The following is a 17415-nucleotide window of genomic DNA, read 5'->3' on the forward strand; positions in this document are numbered from 1 at the left end:
TATTATCGTATTCCTGCGTAATAAGACTCTGATAGCTCTTGTGAATTGTAAGGGTAATTTTTGAGAGTGAATCTGCATGACTGGAGTGAAATGAAGTGCCATTAGTGATGCCCTTTTTATGAGAATGTCACCCTGCAACAAGGTCATCCTGAGATAACCGTGCTTACTTTTGAACTCTTCCTGTGATTTCAGATTCCAGCGAGGTGACTACCACATTGATGTCTGCATCAATGACTACCTGGATGTGTTCTGCCCTCACTATGAAGACTCAGTGCCAGAAGATAAGACCGAACGCTATGTTCTGTACATGGTGAACTTTGATGGCTACAGCTCCTGTGATCACACTTCCAAAGGGTTCAAGAGGTGGGAGTGTAATCGGCCGCATTCCCCAAATGGACCATTGAAGTTCTCAGAAAAGTTTCAGCTCTTCACACCCTTCTCACTGGGATTTGAGTTCAGGCCAGGCCGGGAGTATTTCTACATCTGTGAGTATAGAGAGATTTACTATTGTTGCACAGCAGGTATAAGAAACCCAACTGATTTTTCACCTAAACTCTGTGAAAATACAGAGGGGCAAATGGTATATAATGCAGATGTCTTACAGTGAATGCAGGCTTAAACTATCCCCAGATACATTAGCTAGGAAACTAGCTCGTGAAAATGACACTAAGTCATAGCTTCTTTTCTCACATGAAATAGCATGCCAGCCTGTTCACTGAACCACAGCTGACTTTCAAAGCAAAATGCACCATTTCATTTATTTCAGCACTCTGAGGTGGAGAACTGGGGAAAGAAGGAGAGGACAAAAATTGTCCCCAAATATGAGGAAAAAGAATTAATCCTTTGCATGTGGAATATCTCAATTTTCTTACTTGCTTAGATGAAATATTCTTGTCTCTGTAGTATTTATCACCCAAGGAAAGTGAGGTCTGTGTAGTTCTTAAGTGATACTATGCTGCTGATGTCAGTAGTCCAGTGGTATTTAAAGCCATGATTTCTCAGGCTAAACAATCCTAGTATCTAGCCAAGTGGCTCTGTTCTTCTACCTTCCTTCCCCCCACAACTTTTTCATGGTGAGCTCTTTCCGTCAGCATGGCAATAGGAGTGCTCTGGGAGAAGGACACAAGCAGGTGAGGAGATCTGCATCAGGATTGCTCCAGGCACCCAGAGACACACGTCATGTGGGTCTAAGGAAGTGAAAACACCAGGAGGTTAAAACACAGTGGGTTAAGCAAATGGATTCCCTGACTCCACTGTGCAGGTCATATAGTTTCAACTATCTCATGTGTTTAACACTTCCAACACAGATCTTACTTCATCAATTAATTTTGTACCTGTAGCTTTCACTCCTAACAAGTTTTGACTGCTCCAGCTTTACTTTTTTCCTGTTTTTAGTTTTAGACTACAGAGTTGAAAGCTTTAGATAGACTGTAGATCCCAATAAATATAGCTTTCATACGTGTAGCTGGTGTTTCTACTGTGAAACAGTCATTCCACCTCATTTCACCAGAGAAACTGAGTATGTATGATCCCTGTTTTCAGCCTTGTTTCTTCAACATTGAGATTTTTGTTTTCCCTTCCATAATCTACAGGGAAATAACAATCCTGGTGAGTAGTTTCCCATTAATTACTTTCTTCCATCAAGTAAAAACCTGTAATGAGTGGTGCTTTTTCATCAGAAAAACTGTGTCTTGTTCTTTTTCTGAAGCACAATAATGAGACTAATACTAACAACAATATTTTACATAATGTTTTTAAAACTGGGGTTTGATATGAGAAATAGTATAACCATATCAGAGTTAAGTAGGTAATGTTCAAGGATAAACAAATCTGTATTGTGTAGGCCCAGTTCTACTTGCGTCACTTCTGTGTAATTCAAAATTCTGATATCAGGCTCCCTTGGAACAGTGCAATTTTTTTGTGGATATTTGTTTGGTTTTGTTAGTTTTTTAAATTCAGTTCCAGAGCATCATCAGTCAAAAAAGCAGGAATAGTTAAGCTAAGGAATGCAGTCTATCATAACAAGGTTTCAATAAAATGTAGCAGTGGAATGGCATAAGCAGCTGCAAGCCTGAAAAAAATAATTTGTTTTCTAAATTTTTAACAAAGAAACAAAGATAAATGTTTAATAAAGGTGAAATCCAAACATGAAAGTGAAGGAAAAAAATATGAGAAACCTCAGCTTGGGCTGTCTAATTGTTTCATTGCTAGAACATACAGAATCCATTAAACTCTCAAGCAAGACATTGTTATTTAAGTGCACCCAGGTTGCTTATGCCTAGTTTTCGTCATTTATACTCAAATTCAATATGTCACTAAAAATTATATAACTTGCATTTAAACATCTATAATACTCATTTAATTGTCAAGGGCTCCCTTCAAAACAATTGTTCTGTAGAACTTTAAAATTTAAAGAGCTTTATGGTATCAAACTGCATTCATATGGAATTTTTTTTTTAAATGAAAGGTAAAATATAAAAAAATATAGCAAAGACATGTAAAGTATTAGTTTAAGCTAAGCTTAGCTGAAATTAAATTTGTGTTTTAGTGACATAAAAGCATTTTTCTTTCTTTTCTGTAGTTTAAATATTTTTTTCCTTCATCCTTTGCTCTGCCGAGGGCATTAACAAGCTTGACATTGCAGGAATTTCAGGGAAGCACTATACGATAAGTTAACAATAATATGAAGACCTCAAGCCACAGCTGTCCATCCTGGAATGTTTTTCTCTTAGTCTATACTGAAGATAGAAGATGGTGAAGTGTTATTCCTTGTTCCCTCATCAAAATTGTAAGCAGGTCCTGGTTCAGGCTGTGGAGACCACTTTTGTTACCTTTCTGCATCTGCATGTTAAAGAAATTACTGGTTTGCCATGAAAGGTTTCCTTTGTTCAGCAGATCTGAAACCTCTGCAGCAGAGAGGGAAAACTGACTGTATAGGATCGGTCTGGCATGTTCTATCAAAGGGTTACAAAATATGCTGTGTAGTCTAGACCTCTGAAAAGACAGAAATATGAAGTGGCTGGTTAGCTTAATTACTGTCTGGTGCTTTGTCAAAAATCTTCACAGTTTACCTTTTAAGGATGTGGCTTGCCTCTCTTGTTTCCATTATATTCAGAAAATTAAATAATTTGTGAACAATCACTCTCTCTTTGTCTAAACTGTTCATTTGGAAAATACCATCATTCTTTGTTATGCCGTTGCCTTCACATATTGCTCAGATGAACTCGGATCTCCATTCTTTGCATGTTCATTCTAGGATAATGCAAGGAAAAAAATCTTACCCATCTGATACCAAATTTACACTGAGAGAGTGAATTCAACATTAGAGTCATGCAATCAAAAAGTACTGATTGAGTTTGCTTTTGAAAGAAGAAAAGGTTATTAAATATTTACAGAGAAATTAACTTTTATTTAGTTAGGGTGTGCACAGTGTGGGGCTGGGGAAAGTAAATAATAGATCTGACCTGAAGTCTAAATTTTTACTTAGTTCTTATCAAGTGCTCATCTCAGGTTAGCATATGCTAGCCTGAAAACAAACAAAATAGTATTGCTACCAAAACAGAAGCAAATGAAATATATAGAGAGCAGAAACAAAACAGTGTTGTGACAATGATTTTAATGTCCTTTGGAAGGGAACGTAAATTTTGGTATTCAGGTTAAGGTGAGGTATTGTGCAAGGTGAGATGAACTCAAAAGCTAGGAAGGGAAAAAATCCCAAAATGTATAATGTTACATAATTATATATTTCAAAATGAGCATATAATTTCCATTATTTTAACTTAATTGCAGATAATTTATTAATGTTTTAAGTAAAAGTGTGAGTGACAATTTGGCAAGTATGCATCAGGGCTGTTGAAATAAAAAGAAGGAAGATGTGGCTAGAAGCAGGCTGGTACAGATTACTGAAGAATTCTGACCTCACTTGCCAAACCAAGCTATTCTGTTTTATTTAAACTAGAGCACATAGTTCTTTTCTTGAAAACAATGATGTGTTGTCGAAAGTTTTACTAATATTAAGGTGTAGGATATGCTTTTCTCTGAGTCATTAGTCCAGTTATTTCAGATGAGAACTGAGTGATTTATCGTTATCTGTGGATGAAATACCATAGATACTTTTATCATATCCTCCAAGATTTGATGTGTACGGTTTATTTAGTCATTTGATCACTGTGAATCTTTTCATTTATATATGCTTATACTGAACAACAAGGTAGGTTTGCTCTTATTCACAGATCTCTTGCTGCTCTTCTGTTCTCCACGAGATTCTGATGATATTTGCTAGCAGTTAGCAGGCTATACTTTTTATATATCTAGACATAACTTGTGGGGGTTTTTTTCTATTCTTCTTGAGAAAAGAGCTCCTTCATGTTTTAAAAATCCTGTTAAAAGTTAAAAACCTGTAATTTATTTGTGTTATTTGTGTGACCTTTTTTTGCTGCTGTTTCTTTCTAGTTTGATCTCTTGCATGTGTCTTTCTTATTTTATTTCAAAGTGCTTATGCTGTTTTTTTGTCTCGCCTTTAGTGCGTCATTATCAGTGTGCCTTTGTTACCACCATTTATTTGCATGAAGCTACTGATTGTCAGTTGAGAAAGCTGTGGTGAAATTGTATTGCTTGTGACCCTATCAGGATAGGGTGCTGTTATGATTTTAATTTAATTATGGTTATAAATAATATTTTTAAATAGTTCATGTGTTTATGGCTAAATTAAGAAGCAGTTTGTGAAGTTGTTCTTTCAGTTGTACATATGCTTCTTAATAACGTCTAACCATCCTATAGTCCTTTTTCTCACAGAATATATTCCCAAGAAATCTGCCGTTACCTGTTCCCTCGATTTTTTTGGTGGTTTTGTTTGTTCCCCATTATCCTTGCTTCTCTGACCTAATTCCCTCTTTTCCTGAAATTTCTGATTCTGAGGGTTCTTATTCAAATGACGTTCCATCCTGACTGTTGTAGCTGCTTCTTCTATAGGAAAACCTGTGATTTGCATTATTTCTAATATAAAATTGTCTGTCTTCTGTTAGCTGGTTCCATCTGTTTCTGAAGTTGTCTTCACCATTTTCCAAAGCCTGTGGAACTGTTTGAATCTTGCTGTCATTTTTCTCTAAGAGCTGCCAGGTGGTTGGACAATCATTCTGGAGGCTTCTCTGATTCTAAGGGTTTTAAGGAAAAAACAGTAGTAGAAAAAAGTGGTTTAATACCTACACCTCTTACTTCTGCCTATTAATTAGGTGGTTAGCTTGTTGTATTAATAAAGTGCCTAACTGAGATCTTGTTGAGCCAGTAGCAGTCCCTGATGACAGTTAAGCTAAACTTGCTCTGTTTTCCCCCTTCTACCATGTTTTGTGAGTGGTTAAGAGTTGAGTGGTTTTTTGTGCTATTACTTTTCTTTAGTCTCTCCTACAATTCTCTATCAATTTTTCTGTCCTGCATAATTCCATGTTTCATGATCAGGTTGATTTTTGGGAAGGTTACTGTCTTTTTATCTCAATATGTAAGCATAATTCAAATTATTATCATTGACTTGCCTTGTGCGTATTCACTGCTATCCATCTGGAATGTTTGTGGTAGAATTTGTACTGAAATGCTCTCCCAGGTGTCTTAGCCACTGAATATCTGGGGATGCAACAGGACTTGAAACTACCAGTGCTGGCAGCTACTGCTGGACGTTTATGGATTTATTTTTAATGAAGGATTATTCACAGAATTTAATAGTCTTAACTCACAGGGAAGAACTGTACATATCCCTGTATAAACCAGCAGTTAACGTAGGAAGTGCAGTGTTCACTTTTCATGGAAATTAGCACAGACCTGACAATATGACTAAGACCCTGGAAGCTTCCAGATTGCCAGCTTGCTATTGTTCTTTTAGGATTGGGCTCAGCATAGCAAGAATTAAGAAAGATAACTTTGCAGAGGCAAGGTTTAATAGCCTGTGATACTATATGGGAGAAAAACTACTGAGAAATCTTTACATTGTAATTGATTAACAGTTACTAAAACAAGTATTTTTCATGTGCTCAGAAAAGAATGATATTAAATAGCTGCATAGGTCTCGTTGCTCTTGCTCGAGCACCAGCTTAATATTAGTGGATATCAATGTTTTGCATGAAGAGGCACAACTCACTGTAAGATGGTTATTTGATTTAGGGATCTCCACGTTTGCTAGAGCTTTAGTTTGATGTAGTGGGACCAGGAACAGAAAGACTGTGAACTGTAATTTTGTCTTATCAGAAAACATAAAAGTGAGCCCCTCCCCCCCCAAAAACTATGCCTCTCGTTCTTTTTATCATCCTGCTATAAACCTGGAAATCTTGCTTTGTCAGAACCAGTTGGTGTCGTCAGCACAACACTTTATGCTGCTGACTGTAGGTTTTTTGGTAGGAGGTGCTGTCTGAGGGCATAAGTACACTGTTTCTCAGATTTTGAGCCTGACTTACCCGAGGAAACTCCTGCTGGAAAAGGAGATATTTTAAAGAAAATAGTGGGACTATTCATGTGCATCCTGAAGAGAATCATGAGAATCAATCAAAGGTTACTATAGGCAGTTTGGCTAACAGTTCCGTTAGATTACTTAGAATACTTACTTTTTTAGAGGAAGCCAGTCAATGCTTTTGTTGTCATATCCCAGCTAGGGTAGCACAGTAATATTTAACTGGTATTACTCTAGAAATTACTTTTTTTTTAAATCATCCAGGACTTAGAATATATGGTTTCTTAATAAGCAGTCATCTTTTCACTGAGACTTGTATGAAAAAATTTTTCAGAAAACTCTTTGGGTTTTTTGTCCTCTCATGCCAATTACTTACATGCTCTAAAAGACCGGGTTTGGATATTTTTCCATCTTGAATCTGTAAATACTTGAATCTGTCAAAGTCAAAGATTTGACTTGGGGCAAAGTTTAGCTTTAGAGAGTTTTGTGAGCTTTAGAGAAATGAGTAGAGCAGATTGATGGTTAAGTCTTGTCATACCATACTTAGCTTATACTGGGAAGAGTGAAGTCACTTTATTTACTTGTAGGCTAAACTTTTACTAAAAATTGTTTCTATCTGTCAAATGGTTGACCTAAATAGCATATATTTTGCGTTGAAAGTGAAGATGGGATTTGTCTTTCAGTAAGTGAAAAGGCAGCCTGTCTTCAATTCAACAGGTGGTAGTTAATTCGGGTAGTGCTGGTACTTACATTTCCTCAATGTTTTTTGAAAACATGATCACTTTTGGAATTCTCTCTTTGTATATATCCTGGTTTGCACGAAAAACTGAAAAATAAAGGTTAACTAAAGAACATTATTAAAGGATGCTGAGACAATCACAAACATTTTTAGCATGTTAATTGCACTTCTCTTTTGGATAAACATTCTTTATTGCCAGGCTCCCCATTAACCTTTCAGTCTAGTCCTAATCAACATAAACACTGATGCTGCTTTGACAGCAGTGGGATCAGACTTGCCACTCGATTACGAATCCTGCATTGATAGCCAGTTTACTAGAATCACTTGAGATGTTCTAAATGAAATCAAAGCAATCGAAAGGGTTTGATAAATGTGTACTTTAAAAAATATTTTTTGTGATAACATTAGACAGACAAGGAAGGTGACCTTTAAAGGGGATTCATGCTTAGCCTAGTGTGTAGATTAAAGGACTGGCTTCTCTTAGAAAGCATCAGAAAGATTAAGTACTGGTCCTACTTAAAAGAAAGAAGAAATAATCACCAGTGTCTAATAGATTTTGACGTTGGTTGTGCTCTTAGAATCCTCAAAGGGAACATTAAAAGCTGTTGAATAATTTGGGACTTGGGAGAAATCCATATAAGAAAATGAAGAGAGAACCCATGGAAGCAGTGGTCTCTATTGCCTGAGTTTTTCAAAGGGAATAACGTCTTTCAGAAAGCAAGTTTAAAAAAGGAGGTTTGGATTCACATACTTCAAAAATTGAAGTGTCGTTAAGGTCCTGACAGCAACAGAAAAATAAAAGAGGCGAGGTTATACTTCCCTTGCATCTCTGAACATTGTCTGTAGCATATTTTGTAAGGTCGTCACCCTTCTGTGAAGATCAGTGATGTATTACTTTCTACTGAAGTACTGATTTTTGTCATTAAAATGGTGAAGGAGTGACCACAGAAAGAATGAATGACAGGGTTTTCTTTTCCCTATCTTTTTTTCTTTCTCATCTAAGCTTATTGACAAAGGCCAGTTCATTTTGTAGAAAAATAAAGCATGTATTGAATGCTACCTGATCATCAAATCACAAGCATTAGAAAGATAGACTGGTTAGACCTTGATTAAACGACCTTTAGGGAGCATTAGGAACTTGATGAATCTGTGTGTGAGGCACCTGCCTTAAGACAAATGGTGACTAAATGTTCCCTCCTGGTGACTGTACTTTTTTACATTTGTGATTCCTGTAAAAATCCCATTGCAATTTTCTTAAAAGTAACTGTTTAAATTTCAGTGTTCTGCTGGAAGTACAATTGAATTAATTGCTCACAGCTCTTTAAATCCTGATGGACTATTCATCATTCCTTACTTTAAATTAGTTTTGATGTTCAACAGCTACAACTTAACATCTCAGAGGTGGCTGCTCTTAGTTGGTGGGTGAGACTCATTGCAGTGTTACTTCACTGGAATGTTATGAGATTAATAAGCTGAAGCACATGGATTCTGTGGATGAAAGGATTCATAGAAGTGGAGAGTAATATTAATAGTTATCTGAGAACTTATAACTCTGTAACAGTATTCTAACTTGATTTCTGAGCAAACTGAAACGTGTTTAATGAGCTGTTATATTGGAAGTATGCATTTTGTAACATGGAGCAGATGCCAACAGAAATGAAAATAGCAAAGCAGTGACATTTGGAATAGCAGTGTTGTACTTCATTGCCTCCATGTCATCTGCATGTTAAACCTCCCTGTTCCTCAGACTAAATCACCAAGGGAGCACTTTCTTGGGTGATACTGTATGTGTCATGATACAAACATGATTATATATGCATGCCTGCCACCACTAGACCAAAGCCAAACTCCCTCAATGAAAAAATGCTTCCACACGCTGAACAATTGGCTGATGATCTTGTTTCACAAGTCAATATTCAACATTCAACTCCCTATTTTCTTTAATACTTAAATTTAAAAGAAGCAAATTTGTTTCTAATCTACCTAACCCTCTGATATTAGAAGAGGCTGTGAAAAAGGAAAACTTTATAGAATTCTCAATAACTTTCTTGTTTCCAAGCAATGTGTACCCTTCAGACAAGGTGACTGGGACTCTGGGCTCAAAATGGCACATGCAGTTAATACTTCTATCTCCAAGATACTTGGCAAGTCAGTATAAATTATGTAGAATGAATATTTTTTTTCACTAGAGTATTTACCAGCACATAGAAATGCTTTATTCTGAAAAATTACAGAAAAATCTTTTCAGCCTGTCAGATGTTTCTACTTTCCCTCAGAAAAGCAGTAGGTCATCCACACTATTGGCCAAATGAGATTTTTACTGCCTCTAAAGTCTCCCTGGCTTTCCTTTTACATCATGGATATTTAATATTTAAAGTATCAAGTGGTATAGCAAGCTAGATACAACACTACTTTATGGAGTTAAGAATGGCTTGAAGGTGTATCAAAATCTCACTTGTACTATAGCTCTATACACACATGTAACCGGGCTCCTTATGATGGATCTGGGGAATAACATTGCTGTTGCTGATCTTCTGGGGATGAAATGATCTTAATTATTTGAAGGATAATCAGAATGGAGATGTATTAATCAATTTGAAGAGCCCTGACAATTCAGTCATAGTGGTGTTCAAAATGTGTTCAGGCAAAAATAAACCAGGACAGCTTAACTCACATACATTATGTCTTAAGAGTTTTAGGTGAGGATATTGTGAAGATATGATCTTGGGTTTCTTTTTAAGTGTTTTTTTTGACACGTCTGCTTTTGGTAATACTGGGTCACCTTCTTTTATCTCAATACCTGTAATTGTATGTGGACTACTTCTCTCTAATATTTTGAGATTTTGCAGGAGATGTTCAGGTGTAAGGCATTGAAGACTACACTGTTATCCTACAGCACAGAGCCCCGTTTTGGGACTGAAGCCAGGATCTGTAACAGCAGCTGCAGCAGGGCTTGCTGTCTGCCTTAAATGCAGTGCCTTTGTCCAGGACCTTCAGGACTGTGAAAGAATGCAGCCTGTGCTCTTGAAGAGGGCTTAGCAACAACCCCTCTTTGGTTCTGGTTAGTGATGCACAGATAAATCATGATTTTTTTTCCCCATGGGCATGAAGTTATTCACACAGTTCCTGTTGGTGCTTCTTGGTGCTGGGATCTGACTTCCTAAGGCTCTATCTGTAAACAACATCAAAAAATAGAAGGGAGGAATGACATGGTCAGAAGTCCACAGGCATATCAGTGAGGTACAAAATATCTTTCTCAGAGAGAGGTTCAGAAGCAAAACATGTTTTTTAAGAAATAAAAGTATGTTCCAGTGAGGATGATGATGATAACAGTGCTGTGTAGTTCATACATGAGCAACTGATATGGGTAGGTTTCTGTTTAGCAATCTCTTTTATGAAATTTTCTTGTATTTTGCCAGACTTCTAAAGTTATTTTATTATCAGTTCAGTATAAGCAGGTAAATTATAGTGCTACTGGAGTTTCAAATTAATGTAAGAATACATTTTAAATACATTTATAGCAAGACATAGATATTAATTGTCGAACCAGTTGTCTGAAGCCTTAAAATATGGATATTACTGATTTTTCACCAGTGTCAGTGTGAAACCTCTCTTACCTGGTTCTCACTTGAATGATGTGTGCAAGGCTGCCTCTGAGGCTGGAAGCATCTCCTTGACAGCTGCTTGGAGGTGTGCTGCAAAGTACCCAAGTTCCAGCTCACATGCTTTGTTGCAATGCTGAGTATCAAAATTAAATTAGGAGTCATCTAGCAGTCTTTCATTGCAGCACTGAAAAGTGCTACTGACTAGGTAGCAAAACCAACAGCCCCCTCTCTGTTTTTACACACTTCCATGTCTGCACAAAATGCGCCACTTCCAGCTTATAATAGGGGGGAGTGTTGGGTCGGTTTCACTGCCGGCACTTTCCCCTAGTCCCAAGTGATTTTAGGCCCAAGCAGATCAGCCAGTGTGGTTGAAAGTTATTGCCAGAGATAGGGTTCCTCATCTGTAGTGCCTGCACCTGTGGTAGCTTTCCATAGAAACATACACCAGCATTGCAACTGCATTTTTTTGTTTCCGGTCCCACCTGAAATACTCAGTGGCAGCTCAAGCAAAACTGTGTAAATTAGTCACTGTCACGTTTAGGCATTAAAAGAGAAATTAGTGATTTATATTAATCACAAATGTTTCTCCAGGTTTTATGAACAAGCAGCTTGGCTGCCAGAATGATTTTTGGAAGACTTTTTTTTTCCCTAACTGCCACAGAGAACAAAACGGTTATTATGGGCATTTAGATAAAGATTAACAGTTTTGGCAATTTATTTGAGGAAAATTGTATTTTACTATGCATTCCACTTCAACATAGACCATCGCTGCCAGCATGACTCGTCACCTCCTTGATAAAATTATACAGTGGAGACACAAGATGGTGTAATTCATTTAAGAACAGAAACAGGCTAATCGACAAAGCAGAATGAGGTTGAAAAACAAACCAGATCCACATTTCTTAATTGTTTGGCAAGTCCAAATTTCCAACAGGAGAAGTGAGAAGTCTGTCTGCCTGCTGTTTTAGCACATTTTGGTTCATTTTGTCTTCATGCTTTCTTTTTTCTTTGCCCATATCATGCCTCTTTTTCCTTAAGATTGCTTCATGAGTCCTCCAGGAAAAAGCAGTACAGGTGACCGCTTCATATTCTGCAAGTAGTTCTGTAGAGCACGGTAGGATTAGTCCATGAACTTGGTACAGGGTGTGAAGAAATTACTAGTATGATAAGAAAGAGGTCAAAATTAATATTTCAGGGTTTAACAGCAATGCAGGACAGACTGCCAACATGACCTTCAGTCTTTCACGTGTTTCCGACGCAAAATCAATTTCCTAGCATACTACTTTTTGAGCTTATCATGTTCTAGGGTATTAAAAGAGAGCCATGTTATATTTTATTCTGTTATGGTTATTTCCATTTTTGCTTCCACTTTTGCATTTTAGGATGGTGTAAAATCGAGACAATCAAAGCATAAATGAAAAATCTTTTGTTTGCTACAAAGGAGACAAACAAGGGTCGAAGGAGAAAAAAACTCATTACAAAGAGATTAGAAAATTAATTGGTTGGTGGCTCTGACAGCTCCCATTGGATGTCTAAGGATCCGGTGAAAAGAAAGTACCGTCTCAAACATAACATTTCTTCCTATTATTTCTTTCTTTCGTGTAGAGACTTTTCTGAAGCATCATTAGGTTCCAATTATTTTCAGTGAAATATTTCACAAGAAAAGGGCATGATAAAATCAGTAGAGGTAGTACTATTCCCCTGAGAAACTTCCTGTGGCTAATAGTAAATGTAATAGGGAAGGCTTCTGTTCAACCTCAAACATAAAGAGATGATTCTGATCCATGGAGGTTTTGAAATCTTGTGTCACGGCATTAATGTGCACTCTCTTTCCCCAAAATCAGTATGGGGCAGCTGATGAATATGCTGGGTCTGAACACTTGATTATCTTCCTGGCTTAATATAAGCATAGGACCTGTTACTAGATTTTTTTACCTAAGGATGTGTTGTCTTAGAGATACTGTTCTTCCAAAAAGACTAAATATTTGTAACAACATTTTCTTCTCAACTGAATGACCTTTTTCCCTATATTTACCATGAATTTAGCATGTGTGTGTGTATGGATATACACACATATGTGTGTATATATACGTGTATACTTACGCAATTATAATATAAAACAGTGTCATTTTATAGAGCCACAGAATCTCAGAAAGGATAAGGTTGGAAGGGAACACAGTGGTTCATCTGGTCCAGCCTCACTCCTCTACAGGATCATCCCAGAGAACATGAAACAGGATGGAGTCCAGTTGGTTCTTGAATATCTCCAGTAAAGGAGACTCCACAACATCTCTGGGAGATATTGGTTAGATCTCTGACAAAAATAATTTTTATGTGTTAAAGGTTATAACTGTTGTGATTATAAAAATGCTAATTTTCACAAACTAAGATGTTTTAACAAGCGCAAGATATTTGTAATATTAAATACCAGTGAAGATTATTATAGATTATCATTCTCTGTGCGCTGATCTGACCAGCTATTGTTTCTTGTCTTGAAGTGGCATAACCACTATCACTACACATCTTCACAAAATGAAAACAAAATTAAAGATTAATTTAGCCCTATTTTAGGTAGGAGACTGTTTGTGACACTTCTTGGGGTAGAGCTGTGTCTGTCTTTAGCTTTACTTCCTCTCTGTGCTTAGTTCTCTTTCCCTTCTTGGTTACAAATGTGGTAATCAATGTGCCTCAGAGAGAGACATTCCCACTGAAATCTGTCCTGTTGAAGAAAATGGCAGGACCCAATCTCTGCAAGATAAGATCCAGATTCCTTAAGGAGTTATGTAAACTTCTTAAAAAGTTTGCCACCCAAATATTTGGGATCCAAAATATAAAATGTTCATTTTCCCTGGAGTTTACCCAACTACCTGTCATACCATGCTATTTCTGCCTTCTTAATTGAAGGACAAAGTGAATTCTTCAGTGGCTTTGCAGTTACCTGCAGTGGTCAGTGTCTGCTGTGATTTGAGGTTCCCAGACCCTTGAGCTAGTGTTTCCCCAGCTGGAAACGCCAACTGCTTGTTCTTATCAGAGAAAATAGCATTGCTTCTAACCAAATTGTGGATTAATTTGAAAATATGTACATTAAGAGTTGGGGAAAGCCCTTATAAAGGACTGCCTAGGGAGAATATTTCTTAATATGCTAATCTAGCTGAGAAGAGATATTTCTCCCTAGGACTTTTTCATTTCAGTGGACCACAGAATATTTTGAGTGAAATATAATCTTAATCCAAAAATTAATATTTTAGGAAACCTGCTGCCTCATTAAAGTTGTGGAAAGAAAAGGAAGGAAATTTTTTTGGAACTGTATTGACTGGGAGAATGAGAAACATTTTGCTTTAGAAATGTAAATTAAAGTTACAGTCCTAGTATATGTGTGAATACAGCACTTTGTTTCCTCAAAGTGCTTGTGAACAGCATATGATATTCTGTGTATTAATATATACATGTTAATTTACTTCACTCTTATAAATATGGGGCGAAATTATAAGCACATGCACATTCTTAAAAAAACCCAAACAACAAAAACAACCCAAAACCAACCAGCAATGAAGGACACACAAATAAAACAGTAACAGAAAGTCCCATGAAATTGCCTTAGCTCTTAATAAAATGTATTTTAGGCCAAATAAAGCAGATTCTGAAATGATAACTATCTGTGAGGCAAGGAGGGACAAAAGACTAAAAAGTGTTAATTTTTTTTCTGTGCCCTTTCATGAAGAAACAGATTTTTGATTTTATAGGCATAAATTCCTACTGACAGTTTTACTTCCGATTTGAAAAGAAAATAGAGATTGTGTATGTATATTGGATACAAAAAATATATATTATTTTTATTTCTTTTAACTGGGCTTCTGAAAAAAAATTCTGACAATGGTGCATACAGATGTTTCGATATTCATGTTCTATTTTGACTTGAACCTCAGAAAATGACATTGGTTTTGGTGCATCTGTACTTAAGTGGACTCTATCTAGACTTTAGGACACTGATCTGAAATACACCTGAACACATAATTAAAAGAAAAAAACAGCAACAAAATAAACCAAAGTAAAACAAAGAAAAAAAATCCCAACTCAACTAAACCCACCACGTAAAGCCAGGGTAGATGCAGTTTCTGTAATTCTTTTGGTATAAATTCCACATATGTGTCCTCTACTCTAGTCTTGATCGCAGTCCAAAGTAGGTAAAAGAAATAGTTTTCATCATGGGCCATCTGTCAGAAGTGTTTAACGCTGCCAATTTGAGTCATAATTTTAGAAGTACTTAGCTGTCACTTAGGTATCTAAATAGTTGGCCTGATTTCTAAAATGTTGTGCACATGAAGCCCAGAGTTCTTCCGAAGATGTGTTTTCTGTTGTGGATTGTAAACATCTTGAAAGCTTGTCAGTAGGTTCTTTTGGATTGTATGTTTGTATTTTTACCAGTTTTTTTGTATTGTTTGTGTGTTTTAAGTGGAAATACAATATTATCATCAACTCGAGCCCCATTTCTGATCTGCCATAATCAAGGACTAAGATTTCTTGTGTTGTTAGCTATTCCTTCATTTCAACACAAAGTGCATCTCTTAACTTAGAAACACATAGAAGAGTCATTGTAATGTTGATGTGGATGGAAACTGACTTGAAAGTACAAGGTCTCTTTTAAGAAGAAAAAAAGTCTTAAAAATAGATTTTAAACATCTATCTCTCTAGCGTATGAGTCTCTAGACAGGTAACACTTTAATCAGATAGAAATATTTAGATGGAAGGACCAGTAGTAGAAGGAGCTGGAATACTGCCCTGTCTTGGCCTTTTGCTCAAGGGCCACCTCCACAGAGGTGGTGGCAGCAGGGCTTGTACGTTCTCCTGGTGTGGAGGGAGCCCACTGCTTTAACAACAGGCTGTCCTGTAGGTCTTCTGTCACAAATTGTTCAGCAGAACCCTGAATCAGACATTAAGCTGATGGGATTTTTTTTGTGAGCCTGTAGATGGGTATTTTGTCAGCTCGCGTGCCTTAGGCACGAAAATTTTTAAGAAAATAATTCAAAGACCCCACATTTTTTGTGAGCCACTACTGACCGTGACCTGTGGCACAGCCATATAAGACTCCTTCTCCCCGAAGCAAGTGCACAAAATTTCTATAATTGGACCTGATTGAAACTTGTCTTTACAAGCACCATCGCCTTTCTTTGGATGGCCTGTGTGTCACTGCTCAGGCTTGGGCTCAAAAGCAGAGCTAATGAAGGAGTTTTCCAGCCCTTGGTGCATCTGTGGCACTTGCTCTCCCTGCTGTGCTGCATAGTGCACTGGCCGCTTGTTGGCAACTTCATATTTCACGCTGCAGAGAATTGAAATGACTGAACAGACAGGAGAAGAGTTTTATTTGCAGTAGCCTGTGTATCCCTAGACTCTGATTTGGCATAAAACATCTGCTTCATGATCTGTTTCAAGGCCAGTTCCCTTTCACCAACAAAGGTTATGACTTCAGGCAAGCTGTGCCTTTGCTGGTGGGGGGGAGGTTTGCTTGAAGACTTGTTTTATTCAGAATCAAAGGATTCTGCCACAGAAATCCTTACTTCAATTATTCTGTAAAAGCAGCCAGATAGTAAATGTATTAAAATATTAACCTGTGTCTAAAGGAGGCCTCTGACTTTCACTGTATGAGTTTTTATAAGAAGTTGATGTAAACAATATCTAAGTGTATGTGTGGTTAGGAATAAGCTTTTGTCATTGTTCTGATGGTAAGAGAAGTGACAGATCCTTTACAAGTACTTGCTTAATGAGCAGAGTCAGTAAGTAAATCCGTCAATTTCACCTACTGTTTGTGCATTTTTTCAGTTTGCAGAGTTAATTGTAATATTGATATAGTTTCTATTAAAGTCTTAGAGTCCTATATGGTGCAGTATTTGGAGATAAATTGACACATTAAATCTTTTCTTGTATTCATAGGGACCTGGTGTTTTGTCTCCTGCCAAAAAAGGTCAATTTTTGAAAGACTGATACAGATTTCTTTGCAGAAGTGTCATCGTGATCCACAGTTACACATCTGCAATAAGAATCCATGTTATTTTTTGCAATAACATAGATTCAACCTTTATTAGAGTAAGTAGCCTATTACTGTCTATGTATTTCACTGCCATTGATGCACAACCTTTGCAACATATGGCTGGCTTTCCTCCTTAGAAAGAATCCTTTTTGTAGCTTTAAAAAATAGTAATTGAATATTTGCATATCTCCAAGGAGCCATGCGGGTTAAACACAGCATTCATCTTCTACTGTTCTTAGGCTGCTTTTGGTTTAGGACTAAGAACTATTGCTTTTATGAAGTGCCTTTTTCTATAAAGTCAAAACCTCACAGCAGTGCACAGAAAGCCAGTGCTATAAAGGAGCTAAGTAGAGTCTTTAATAGAGAGAGCTAGGTTGTAAGTGTTTTTGTTCCTATGGAGCAGATAGATTTGGTTCCATCTATTCCATATTCATAACAAAGGAGCTTACTTGCAGGTGAACTGACTTCCCGGGACTAGCATGGTAATGATCTTTTCACCACAGATTGAAAGGATCTGAAAATGGTCACTTCAGCTCAGCAGAGAGCAGCTAGCACTGATAACGGTTCAGATCTGCTATTTTTCTCTAGCTCTGTTTCAAGGGCTCTGATATCC

General features: G+C 37.0%; 1 protein-coding gene across 4 annotated transcripts in view; it reads left to right on the top strand.

Moving 5' to 3' along the window:
• EFNA5 (ephrin A5) overlaps positions 1–17415 on the top strand; it is a 207830-nt gene that overhangs the window by 167822 nt on the left and 22593 nt on the right. For all 4 annotated transcript variants that reach the window (XR_007200868.1, XM_048291201.1, XM_048291203.1 and 1 more), the window contains exon 2: positions 193–485. Coding sequence is in view for 3 of the 4 variants with exons in the window: in XM_048291201.1 (XP_048147158.1) it covers positions 193–485 (293 nt within the window). In the remaining variant the exon portion in view is untranslated. The remainder of the gene's footprint in view (positions 1–192; positions 486–17415) is intronic.

Source organism: Corvus hawaiiensis, chromosome Z (assembly GCF_020740725.1).
Source record: "Corvus hawaiiensis isolate bCorHaw1 chromosome Z, bCorHaw1.pri.cur, whole genome shotgun sequence".
Classification (NCBI taxonomy): Eukaryota; Metazoa; Chordata; class Aves; order Passeriformes; family Corvidae; genus Corvus; species Corvus hawaiiensis.